The following is a 13,505-nucleotide window of genomic DNA, read 5'->3' as shown; positions in this document are numbered from 1 at the left end:
TTGTACAAAGGTAACTGAACCTTTGTATATTATTTTAATATAAGAATAAAATACTATTAGTACATGATGATAAAAATATTCACATTTAATTCTAATGGATGTACTTCAATTGAATATGTTACATAGTGAAAAAGGATTTTACAAAATAACCTATTTTCTGGTGCCTAGATTGTAGAGGGTGAAAGTAAAATGAGTACAGTCGGGGTTTAAAGTGAAATTCAGTAGGTGAGGGATCTTATAGTCTATGTAGTGGCTCAGCATAGGTAAAAGAACCACAACACAATCATTTCTAATGTGAGCTCCAGTAGATTTTCTTAGTGCATGCTGTGATCAGCATATCATACGGCCACAGTGTTTTAAATGCAGTTTTATACTGTGAGACTTGTAAAAATCCGCTTCTCTTTGTGTTCTTAGAAGAGACAATGATGTATATAAATAATTTTTAAGTGTTTTGTGGATATTTTGTTGACTCCATTTACATATAGGGAATTTCACCTGCGTCACTGAAGAGGTGTGCAAAGCTGCCTAGACATCTTGCCCCTCCTTTACTATTACTATTAAACAAGTTAATAAGTTAACTTATAAATAACTAAAAGGCAAGATTTATGAAGTTATCATAGGCCAGTTCTGACTGGTCACAACAGTTCATTTTACATAAAAAATTTAATCGGAGTAAACACATTATGGTTCAGAGGTTGTTCAGATGAAGAGACTTTCCCTCAGTTTATTTAAAACCTATACATACTCCCATACATGGATATGGAGAGAAATATCCATAGGCTACTGTGTAGTCGAGGCACAAATGTAATGTTCAGCCCCAGTGTAAAACTGAAACATATTAGCTTCCACTGTATTTCTAAAATAAATTGGACATTTTTTTTCTAAATAAACAGAACCGCTCTTGAACACTTTACTAGAAAACATAGATTTACTAATTACAGACACTAGGCAGTAGCCTGTTACATGCTCAAATGTCCTTGGCTATTTATTATGCTAACATTAATGTTAGCCTGCTTTAAATAGAGAAAGGACAATTAGCATCAGTGTTATTCCACATTACCTGGATTATATTTATATTCAAAATATAAAGAGATTAGTTAGCATATGTTTACGCCAGAGGATGATACACAGCGATGTAAAGCCATTGTGTTCCCATCTGCAGCCGAGCCCTGATTGACTTTTCCCAGCAGAAGATTGTCCAGCATGTAGCAGCAGATTATTTTATATGCTGGTGTGTACTGTCTGTAATTGGTAAATCACATTTTCTGCTGTATTTAGAAAAAGGGACGACCACTTTATTTGAATAAATACATAAACAAAATTTGAATAAATACATAAACAAAATGACCTGCCGTCTTTACCAGAAGTCAATGTACACACCTCAACGGCTGAGAGTGTTTATTTTTCCAGTGTAACTGAAAAGTTAAGTTTCATTTTCCTGTTCTGGGACATCATTTGCTTTCTAGTCAGCAACAGAGGTAAGTCCCTATTCTGGTGTTTCGCCTCTCTGTTCTTTTTTTTTTAAACAAGTTGTGTTTTTATACATGGATAATGGATGTATGATTGCTAGAACTGATGCGCAGATGTGCTGTCTGTTTGCTCTACTGTGGTTTCTGATGGTTTTGCTGAAAGACCTCAGTGCTATTGTAATTACAGAATGTAACTTTGTTTACACATGCACACACACACACACAAATATATATATATATATATACCCCCTATATACTAGGGGTGCAACGATACACAAAATTCACGGTTCGGTTCGGTTCGATATTTTGGTTTCACGGTTCGATATTTTTTCGATACAAAAAAAATGTTCATGCCTTTTTAATTTGTCATTTATTAAAATTATAAATATATATTTTAACTCAAAAGTACAGTTTTTAAATTTAATGTTGCTGAAACAACAAAATAATAGAATAAAATAAATCTATCTGATCGAGAAATCACTCATCTTTGGAAAGAGAGTTTATTACAGAGAAATGGCTCTTTCCAAAATAAAAGCTCTACTATACGCTTCTTCTGGGCTATATTCTCAGCAGCATATTAAACATATCAGGTCCCCATAAGGAGAATCATGTGCTAACGGCTGTCTAAATGACTCGGGTAAAGTTTGTAGCAAGCGTGCTTGTTGTTTTTGTCTGCTTCCACTTGTCTTTGCACTAGGATGATGTCGGCGTAAATGTGCAGTCATATTGGTTGTGTTCCCACTAGTGCTGTCAGCGTTAATCTCGTTAAAATGACACTAACGCCATAACGCCGCCAAATCTCCGTTAACGAGTTACCGCGGATCGCCCGAACGTGGGGCTGGACGGCGTCAACACGTTAATAAGCTAACTGCGCTAATGCACTAGTTCCCACCAATTGAGCATTGCGTGGCACATCCGACATACTGTTTTACTTTTGTCCATGACGCTTACCATCAGGGTCATGCTTCACATGAAAACCAAGATAGTTGCAAAGGCCAGATCTGAATGAGGGTGGGGGTTCAGTTTCGGGTAGCTTTGAGGCAGTTGCCATGTTGCAACGAGCTTAACTTCTGTCTTGCTAGCTTGTGCTGCGCTCAGTGGATCTGCGCTCACAGTGCAGCCTAGGCGGAGTAGTCGAACGCAGATCCACTGAGCGCTCAACGCAGACAGCATCGTCAGAAGAAAAGTTGATAAAATAAATAAAAATTTTGTATTGTTCGATTCATATGCGTGCGAACCGAAAGCACTGTATCGAACGGTTCAATACCGATATTTAGTATTGTTGCACCTCCACTATATACATACATATATGGGGGTATTTTTGTATACAGCGGATTTGTTGATTTGGATAGTGATAGCAGTTCAGTCTAAATGGCTAAACTATATGGATAATATGGATAAAAGTACAGAGTCTTCATCTTTGTATTCAGGTGTTTTCATTGCTTGGCCAGGCAGTTTTTCCTTCACATGGTTCAATCTCAAGAGCTCACTGAGCATGGTACTGTAATAGGATGCCACGGTTGCTCCAAGTTACTTTGTGTAATTTCTTCCCTCCGCCACAAAGTGCCAGACAGAGTGGAGTCGCCAAAGTGCATAGAGTGTAAAGTCCCCAAATTTTGCTTATTAATAATAACCCTTAATAATCATAAGAATTCTTCTTTTATTAACATCTTCATGAAAACTGTTGAGGTGGGTTTCTATGTCACAAGCAGTTCCCGTGGGAATAATGTGTAAGTGGACCAGAACGTTTGTCCCTATAGTGTATTTCACTTTTCAGTTTTATTCCTGGACTTTGCATACAGGAATGCAAAGTGCATTCCTGTATGCAAAGTTCAGGAAATGCAAAGTCCATTCCTGGATGGACTTTGCATTTCTTCCCTTGTGCTGACCAAGTGAACAAAGAATTCAATAATGTAAAACTTATAAATTGTATTAATTTACTGTATAAAAAATAGAGTGTTTTGTAAAAGTCTTGAACCACAGCTCACTTCTTTATAGGAATATTTACTGAAATATGTGCAAACAGACAGTATACTTATTATTAATAGAAATAGAATAGAAAGTGCCTTGAGGCAACTGTTGTTGTGACAATGCACTTTATAAATAAAATGAACTGAACTGAAATATATAACCAAACCATGTTTGAAAGCATTCCATACTGTAAAAGTAAAAAAATACAGGCTCTGAACTGTACTCAAAGTATGAAAGTAAAAATAATCTCCTTAAAGCACAATTCAACTAATCATATTTGTACAAAGGTAACTGAACCTTTGTATATTATTTTAATATAAGAATAAAATACTATTAGTACATGATGATAAAAATATTCACATTTAATTCTAATGGATGTACTTCAATTGAATATGTTACATAGTGAAAAAGGATTTTACAAAAATAACCTATTTTCTGGTGCCTAGATTGTAGAGGGTGAAAGTAAAATGAGTACAGTCGGGGTTTAAAGTGAAATTCAGTAGGTGAGGGATCTTATAGTCTATGTAGTGGCTCAGCATAGGTAAAAGAACCACAACACAATCATTTCTAATGTGAGCTCCAGTAGATTTTCTTAGTGCATGCTGTGATCAGCATATCATACGACCACAGTGTTTTAAATGCAGTTTTATACTGTGAGACTTGTAAAATCCGCTTCTCTTTGTGTTCTTAGAAGAGACAATGATGTATATAAATAATTTTTAAGTGTTTTTGTGGATATTTTGTTGACTCCATTTACATATAGGGGAATTTCACCTGCGTCACTGAAGAGGTGTGCAAAGCTGCCTAGACATCTTGCCCTCCTTTACTATTACTATTAAACAAGTTAATAAGTTAACTTATAAATAACTAAAAGGCAAGATTTATGAAGTTATCATAGGCCAGTTCTGACTGGTCACAACAGTTCATTTTACATAAAAATTTAATCGGAGTAAACACATTATGGTTCAGAGGTTGTTCAGATGAAGAGACTTTCCCTCAGTTTATTTAAAACCTATACATACTCCCATACATGGATATGGAGAGAAATATCCATAGGCTACTGTGTAGTCGAGGCACAAATGTAATGTTCAGCCCCAGTGTAAAACTGAAACATATTAGCTTCCACTGTATTTCTAAAATAAATTGGACATTTTTTTTTCTAAATAAACAGAACCGCTCTTGAACACTTTACTAGAAAACATAGATTTACTAATTACAGACACTAGGCAGTAGCCTGTTACATGCTCAAATGTCCTTGGTTATTTATTATGCTAACATTAATGTTAGCCTGCTAATTTTAGCCTAGCATCAGTGTTATTCCACATTACCTGGATTATATTTATATTCAAAATATAAAGAGATTAGTTAGCATATGTTTACTATTCTGGTGTTTCACCTCTCTGTTCTTTTTAAAACAAGTTGTGTTGTTATACATGGATAATGGATGTATGGTTGCTAGAACTGATGTGTAGATGTTGAGGTGGGTTTCTGTGTCACAAGCAGTCCCTGTAGGAATAATGTGTAGGTGGACCAGAACGTTTGTCCCTATAGTGTATTTCACTTTTCAGTTTTATTCCTGGAACTTTGAATCCAGGAATGCAAAGTGCAAAGTGCACTACTTCAAGAGGAATTGTACCAGTGCGTTTTTTTTTTCCTTTGGAAAGGCATTTCCACGTGCAGCTCACTTCAGAGAAAAAGAAAAGGTGAAATTTAGGATATGTTCCTCAACTTTAAAAAGAAATACGTGAGCGGAGTGGAAGGCATCCCTTTGTTGCAATAACGAAGGAGAATCTTCAGAAAGAGTGGGACTGTCTACATACCAGATGCACGGACCTAGAGACAGCTTTACTAGATAAAAACGGGAGCTGGATTCATTTAAAAGGAAGTACAATGATATGGTAAAGTCTTTCTAGGACGCTTTATTCAAACAAAGACAGGAGCTCATTGGACCAGTGAACCAGATTATCAGAAAGGCTTGCAATGAAGAAAAGAGATAGGTCTTCTAAAATCTAGAGTGAAAGGTTCCAATGGAGCTTAAATTAGAAAAACAGAAAGGACAAAAGCTCACATCGTTGGTCCATAGAAGCGGGATGGGGAGATGTTATGGGGAGACTCCGACTCCGTCTCAGATCTTTCCACAGATTAATCCTCGCTCTACCTCCAGTGCAAACTAAATTTATTCAAGTGCTTCCAAAACACTCTCGCAGATGTGCAGGAATGCCTTCTCCAGTGTATCCCCTGTAGAGTCTCCATCAGCACCACCTTTCTTCAATTCTGATGATGGATTACCACCAGTTGATTGTTAAAATTAACTGCTAAAAATTCAAAAGGGTATTGAAGCATTTGATAATTTAATCTAACAGGCCAGGGGTGGCCAACTCCAGGCCTCGAGATGTGGTATCCCACATGGTTTAGATAACACCCTGGATCAACACACCTGAATAAATTGATTAGTTCATTACCAGGCCTCTGGAGAACTTCAAGAAATGTTGAGGAGGTAATTTAGTCATTTAAATCAGCTGTGTTGGATCAAGGACGCATCTAAAACCTGCAGGACAGCGGCTCTCGAGGCCTGGAGTTGGCCACCCCTGTAATCGTTTATAATACTATATAAACGATAGTATTCAGAAAACAACAAACATTGCATATATTTTTTTATCATAACTCTGGTTTTACGTGGCCTATCAACACAATTTAAAAACTGGTCTAAAGTCCACACGTTTTCCGTCAATTGTTCCGTCTGTCCTGCTCACATCTCCAATGGTTGTACACGGTGTCATTAACGTGGTTTCACGCCACATCAGCCACGCCACTTTGCTAACTAAAACACCGGTGTCGGCACATAAGGACGCTGTCGTAGCCTGTCAACGACGTTGATTAGCTGCGCATCATTGCCTGGAGCAGCCAGTCACCGCTCACTACTGACTCACACTGCAAAACAGAATGAATTGTCTGTTGTCTGTGGTGACGTTAATGCCTTTGATCCTTTGATGTTCAAAAAGTCTTAAATAGACCATGAAATCTGTCAAAATGAATTGATTATTAAGCTATCGTTTTGTTGTGAAATGATACAGCATTAAAAAGCAGAAATGAGTTCAAAATGTAAGAAAGACAGAGATGTTAATATCTTGAAAAAAATGGTTAACAGTCTAAAAGACAAAAGTCAAAAAGAAAAAGATACATATGCCAGCCAGTTTGACCAAAGACTCCGTCCAATGACTGACGAAGTTGAAAAGCTTAAAACAGAGCTTGAATACTACAAAAAACAACATGTAGTCAATAAGAAACGGATCGAGGATCTAACTGAAGAAAACAATGAACTTTGGCAGAATAATAAGATGCTGTCTTCAGTCGTGGACGACAGGACAAATATCTCTGACAGGTTAAACTCCATAATGGATGACCACGAAGCTCTCATAAAGTTCCGCGCAGAGATGGAGAAAACTCTGGCTGAACTTAAACAGAAACATGAGGAAGAAGTTGAAGTCCTGCAAGGACTGCTGGAAACAGAAAAAGAAAAGGTGGCACGTCAGGAATTTCACAACAGCCAAATTGTTGACTTATTATTGAAACGCCACAAAGAGGAGAAAAATCAGATGCAGCAATTTTACGATGAAAATACAAAAAACCTCGAAAACAAAGGTTATCCTGCAGAAACAGAGTTAAAAATGGTCATGGGAATTTATGCTAATTTAAGCTTGAGAATCGATTAAAAATTGGTAAAAGTGTGACCGTCAACGTAGTTAAAGAACGTGAGGAGGAACATAAATCCTCGCAGTATTGGATTGAGGGCCTTTTGACACATAATACAAAGCTATAGGACCAAAATGAATTAATGGATAAAACTGTGAAAGAGTTAACAGATAAGAAATATGAAATGGGCAAAGTAATAGATGATCAAAAGGCCCAGCATATGGAGATGAAACAAAAATGTCAGAGAAATATTAGGGCTCTGGCAATTGAAAAGAAATTAAAGGCTATGGTCGAAGATGAATTTGTTTCTTTGAAAAAGAAAAATGAAGAATGAAAGTGGATGTAAAGTGCTAAGTGTGTTAGCAGCAGTTCAGCGAAGGGAGGTGATGTGTCTAAATGAGGCTACATGTCTGGGTAAGAAGCTGTTTGTCAGTCTGTTGTGACCAGCAAATCTGTTCAGTGTTCTAAGTCTGTAAAAAACAATAATAGAATTGTTTACAATTAGATTAAAATGTTAAAAGCTAATAGATTCATCTCATATAAAAATGGCAGATATGAGCAGTGCATGTTTCTGAAAAAAAGGCTTTTCAAAATTTATCTGTGTTGATACCTTTAAAATGACAAAATATAAATGAAGGCTAAAAAAACCTGAAATAAAATAATGAAAACTGTGTTATTAGACCACAAAGGCATAACTTCAAAGTGCTAATGCTGTTTTTCTCCAGACCATACTATCAGGACCAGTGTCATAAACTAAACCTGAACTGAATCTGCGTAGTCGTGGGGAAATATTTTTCTTTCCTTGTGCTGACCAGGTAAACAAACAATTCGACATTCACTCTTGTCACTCTTTTTTTTTTTTATGATTGTGACTCTAATTGATTTAAGTGATTCAAGAGCATTATTTTAGCTGAAAATAACTTTTCTTCCCTAAAGTCTGTTTGGAAGGAGATATCTAATATTGAAAAATAAAAAATGGATAAAAACCTTGAAAGCCTGCTTCCAGGATTTCCATGGGAAAAATATATGAGAAATCAATGGGAAAAAAAGGAAGAATTAGCTTGAAGAAAAGAAAGAGATTTGCGGATGATAAAAATGAGAACAGTAAGTCCTTTGTGTCATTTTACCTTAAAGATCTGTTTATTAAAATATATTTCTGCATGCGAAAAAAATAATTCTCTGAAGCTGTTGAAGTTACAGGGTATAATGAGACATGACAATTTTGAGGGTATTTCATATTCTTCATTGTCATACTTGTGTAAATGCAAACATATAAACGCATGTGTGAATTCATTCTTCACAAGTCGAGACTGCCTAAATGAAACTGCCTTTCTTTTGTTCCTTCAGATAAAGACATGCATAATTAGATTAAAATTATTTTACGTGATTGCAAAGTTGTTGGCAGATATAGGTTTAGGAAATACTCTCCAGGGATCTTAGCATCGCATTATACCTTAACTGGAGGACATTTTTGGCTTTATTTAAATGTAATATTTAAGGAAAGAAACCCCCCAAAAAAGTGTTGGATAATGGAGCAAACTGATGTATTTCAAGTTTTCATCCAAAGTGACAATAAGACAGGCAACATTTTCATTTCATTTAGGCAGCATCACCTAATGAAGAACCAGCTCCACAGCATGTCTTTTGTCCTGTCTCCCTCCCTCACCCCAACTGGTCGTGACAGAATGGCTGACCCTCTCTGTGCCTGGTTCTGCCCGAGTCTTCTTGTTAAAAAGTTTTTCCTTGCCACTGTCACCAAAGTGCCTGCTCATAGGGGGTTATCTGATTGTTGGGTTTTCTCTGTATTTTTGCAGGGTCTGTACCTTCCAATATAATGCTTTGAAGTGACTGTTGTTGTGATTTGGTGCTATTTAATAAAAATGAATTGAATTATAAATATTTGCATTATCACAACTATTACAATAAAAGTAGGAAATACTCCCACAACTGGCATCTCTCTTTATACAACTTCTACAATTGCAAATTAATTGTACATTGACCATGAAAATACATTTAATATATATTTTTATGGAGAAATTACTTCTTCTTTTTTTGGTGATTCAAAAAACAGACCTCTGGCGTGTAAAATGTGGAACCAAAATGGGCATCTTGCATAAAGAGAAGATGAGCAAAGGTAAGTACATACTGTATTGTTTTCTTACCTGTCTTTCCTTTTCTCTTTTGTACATATATAAATACATCAATCAATGAATAATTTTTCATAAAAACGATTACTTTTTTCTTTATAAATATAGGTGAGGCATGTATTGAGCGTAAAGGCTCCTTTTACACTCCACCTGAGTTTGAGAAGCTTGCAGGAAAAGAGCCATGTAGAAAATGGAAGTCATCTATTTGCCACAAAGGAAAAACTCTACGCTTTTGGTTCAAGGTACTTTGTTGCATTTTTATGAATCTACAAAAATCTGATTTCACTAAATAAACCGTTGAATTAACTTATCACAGAAAGGTTACCTAACCACTACCGGATATAGACAAAAGAAAAGAAAACAACAATCATCAGACCTTGAGTCCCACGAACTCTCAACAGGTTTGTCTGCTCTTTTTTTTATCTGTGCCTCAAAACCAGAAAATGTTTGAGAATATGAATCAAAAGCATGCAAACATTATATTATTTTTAATCAGCTGTTTGTAGACTTCAGTAGTTTTGACAAATACACCACAGAAGTTCAGAAAAAAAGAGTGTTTGCATAGAAAAAGTCACAAAAATCTCAGTGTATGTTGTAATATTTTATGTATTTAAACATCTCTTGAAAGAACCCAAGGAAGATCGTGATGAAGATGAAGATGATGATGGAGAAGAGGATGATGATGATATGGATGAAGATAATGAGCCTGACACTAAGAAAAACAAAGATGAAGATGCTACACCGATTTATATCTCTTCTGAAGAAGAAGAAAGCGAGGAAGATCTTGTTGAAGATGAAGATGAGGATATGGATGAAGATGATGTTGGTGACGATCAGCGTAGCACTGAGGAAGATGAGGATGAAGAAGATGATAATGATGAGGAAGAGACTGTGCCTGCTGTTGCCTCTAACAATACTGACAGCAAAGGTGACATTTCCAATATATTTCCTGTTGGTATGTTAGGATAACAAAGACCTTGTTTGTGTATGAAAATAACTTTTCTTCTTTTTTCAGAGAGAGTAACAGCTACAATTCCAACACCTGGAAAACATGCATTAGAGATGAAAGAGGTAAAGGGTATCGTTAACATCCTTCCTGAGGCAAGACAGATTATTTGATTTAAATGTTTCACTGTGCTTTACATTGCTGGAAGTTTTGAGTATGTCACGGATCAGAGATTACTCTACTTCACACCAGCACCGTCATCAATGGAAAATATTATGGTTCAGCATGACATACAAAATAAATTACAAATGTACACTTTTACCTCATCCAGACCGACTATTTAAAAAAAATACTAATACATTCTTGGTTGTCTTTAAAGCAGAAAACTAGACGTCGTCCTGACATGCCAAGATCTGAAGTCAGTGGAAATAAGAGAGATGTGGCAAAGAACACAGCAATCAAACTGCAAAATGTTAAGAAAGAACCTCAAGACAAACTGAGTGAGTTGTTCAAATACTGAAAGCACTTTAAGGTTGTATTCAACTTCTGTTTTGTTTTTTGCTTTTTTTGTTGTTGAAGTAGAGAAAAAAACTTTCAATCTATTTTCTAAGTTCACAGGTTTGTCCTTCTTTAACCTCTGATTATGTGAGATGACTGTGGGTGTACAGTTAATTTGGCTCAGTTCTGAAATGATAATTGAAGTTCTCCAAACAATGAGTGAAATCCTTCTACAGGCTTGTGCAAAAATTAAGAGCGTTTTTATTTCATGTAAGCATTTACAGATATGTTAGCACATATGTGCACACAGCTAACTAGTAGTTTTGTTTGCAGCTTGAAAAAATATTATGTCTTTGTGATCAAAACAGATCAGGTGTGTTCTGTAATGAATAGTTGTACTTTCCAAAAGACACTAAACTCCCATTTTATTTGGTATACCTGTCCAACTGCTCATTAATGCAAAAAAAAATCTAATCAGCCAATCACATGACAGCAACTCAGTGCAGACATGGAGACATGGTCAAGATGATCTGCTGAAGTTCAGACTGAACATCAACATCAAACTAATTCTAATAATTCCAAAGTGTGTATGCTCATATTTTAATCATCTTTCTTTTTTCAGAGAAGACAACAAGCAGCACAATTTCAACACCTGTGAAACCTGCACTAAAGATCAAAGAAGTAAAGGGTGTCGTTAATAGCCTTCCTGAGGTAAGACCGTTTTATTTTATTAAAAACTTATCATTCAAAATAAAGATAATTAAAACACCACTGTCACTAAAGCACTTGCTCATAGGGGTCATCTAATTGTTGGTGTTTTCTCTGTATTATTGTAGGGTCTTTACAATATAAAGCACCATCAGCTGACTCTTTATAGTTTATATAAATAAAACTTGGATTAAACTAAATGTTGCTCAAAATAGTTTTATTATTTTCAAATGAAATTATAAATAAGGACACTAATATATAATTGGCTGTCTTTGAAACAGAAGACTAGACATCATTCTGAGATTGCAAGATCTGAAGTCCGTGGACATAACAGAGATGTGGCAACAAACACAGCAATCAAACTGCAAAATGTTAAGAAAGAACCTGAAGACAAACTGAGTGAGTTGTTCAAAAACCAGAATCACTAGCATGATTTTTTTTCTGCTTTTTTTCTAGAAAAAAAAATCCAGTTTCATGTATTTGTTTTATTTTTTATTATTTCTTTTGATCTTTTCTGGCCTTCTTTTCCCAACATGTTTTCTAAATGTACAGGTCCTTCCTGTGAACCTCTGGCTGTGTCAGATCAGCAAGAGCATAAAGCTGTTCACTGCTCTGGCCACAAAGTAGCTGATTTACAATCCATGAGGCCAGAAGGGGGGTAAGATAAAGCTGTCATATCATTTAGGCAAAGATTTTGAATTTATTCACACAGACTTAAAGGGTTGTTTTTCGACGGCATTTATTTCTCACACTGCAAAACCAACTCTACTTGAAATTAGCCAAATATTCTTAAATCTGGCAAAACTGTCTAGTTTTGAGAAAAAAAATCTGCCAATAGGGTAAGTAAAAGTTGTTTTGCTAGAATCCTTAAAACTAGCAAATGAATCTAACTGCTGTATGCCTAAATTAGGCAAAAATGTCTTAAATGTGTGATTAATTTAAGAAAATTTGACTTATTACAAGGAAAGACACTGATTATTAAAAAATCTTTACCTATAATGAGTATTATGCTTTCTTGAACAAGCTATTTAGAAGTCAAAGGAGTTTGCAAAGAAAAGCGTCTGGACTTCTTTGAGTTGCTTGAAGACGTTTCACCTCTCATCCGAGAAGCTTCTTCAGTTCTAAGGTCAAATGGCCGAGAGTCCCAGATTTAAACCCAGTGGGAGTATCCCCCCAAAGAGGGACAAATAATTCTATTTAGAAGAATTATTTTGTTATTTTAGTGTTTAATTGTGTTTAATTTAGATTTTCACATAAACAAAAAAAGCTTTCTATAGGTAAGTCTAGATTTCAATTTTTTATATTTTATTTTTTGGCCTTTATTGATAGAGACAGTGAATAACCGACAGGAAAGTAGAGGGAGAGAGAGGGGAAGACATGCAGCAAAAGGCCATGGGTCAGACTCAAGCCTGGTCGACCGGATGGTTCCCCGACTGGTCGACCTGCCTGTGTTTGTTTGTTCATGTTTTTCTCTCTTTCCTTTTTCTCTCCGGCTTTGTGGCGATTGTTTACCTGGAAGTGCTGCCGCTCTCTTAGGCAGGACTATTTATTGGTGTGGCTGAATGACAGTCAGTGCTGAAGTATTGCACTAAGCCTGGTAGTATTCTTGGACCGTTCGAGTAGTTAAGTATTACCTGCCAGACAAGTGATCAATTGTTAGCTCTGTGCGACTGGGTCTTCTCTTTCTCCAACCGTGACACCCGGGCTGGCTGGCTTCATGCATTTCTTAAATTGAAAAGTCGTTTAAGTGGCCTTACTCCTGAAATAAGAAAGATAATCTTATTCTTCTAGAATAAGATTATCTTTCCTATTTCAAGAATCAGAACCAGAATCTTCAGTTCTGAACTGAAGCTTCTCGGATGAGAGGTGAAACGTCTTCAAGCTATTTAAGTCCAGACACTTTTCTTTCCAAGCTCCTTAGACTACAATGACCTGGATGACTGAGAACATTCAGACATTTTTCTTGAATGAGCTTAATTTTCTTGTGCAAAACTTGCTTGTTAAGAATATGTTTTCTTTCTAGACAAAATATATAAAAAATATATTTAAAAAAAATTCTATAAACAAGCGTTT

General features: G+C 35.9%; 1 protein-coding gene across 7 annotated transcripts in view; it reads left to right on the top strand.

The window, feature by feature from the left end:
* The window catches only part of LOC120439962 (nucleolin-like), a 30,216-nt gene that overhangs the window by 16,091 nt on the left and 620 nt on the right, over positions 1–13,505 (top strand). For 2 of the 7 annotated variants that reach the window (XM_039611469.1, XM_039611467.1), the window contains 9 exons: positions 9,205–9,267; positions 9,389–9,522; positions 9,597–9,681; positions 9,909–10,208; positions 10,296–10,351; positions 10,606–10,726; positions 11,347–11,435; positions 11,714–11,831; positions 11,985–12,090. In XM_039611469.1, the coding sequence (XP_039467403.1) occupies positions 9,234–9,267; positions 9,389–9,522; positions 9,597–9,681; positions 9,909–10,208; positions 10,296–10,351; positions 10,606–10,726; positions 11,347–11,435; positions 11,714–11,831; positions 11,985–12,090 (1,043 nt within the window). In that variant the 5' untranslated portion in view covers positions 9,205–9,233. Of the gene's footprint in view, positions 1–884; positions 1,479–8,167; positions 8,238–9,204; positions 9,268–9,388; positions 9,523–9,596; positions 9,682–9,908; positions 10,209–10,295; positions 10,352–10,605; positions 10,727–11,346; positions 11,436–11,713; positions 11,832–11,984; positions 12,091–13,505 lie in introns of those variants that run through there. The other 5 variants (XM_039611468.1, XM_039611465.1, XM_039611466.1 and 2 more) reach the window with 5 other exon arrangements.

Source organism: Oreochromis aureus, linkage group 4, assembly GCF_013358895.1.
Source record: "Oreochromis aureus strain Israel breed Guangdong linkage group 4, ZZ_aureus, whole genome shotgun sequence".
In the NCBI taxonomy this organism is placed as follows: Eukaryota; Metazoa; Chordata; class Actinopteri; order Cichliformes; family Cichlidae; genus Oreochromis; species Oreochromis aureus.
The sequence above is the reverse complement of the archived record's forward strand: the minus strand, read 5'-3'. Positions and strand labels throughout refer to the sequence as shown.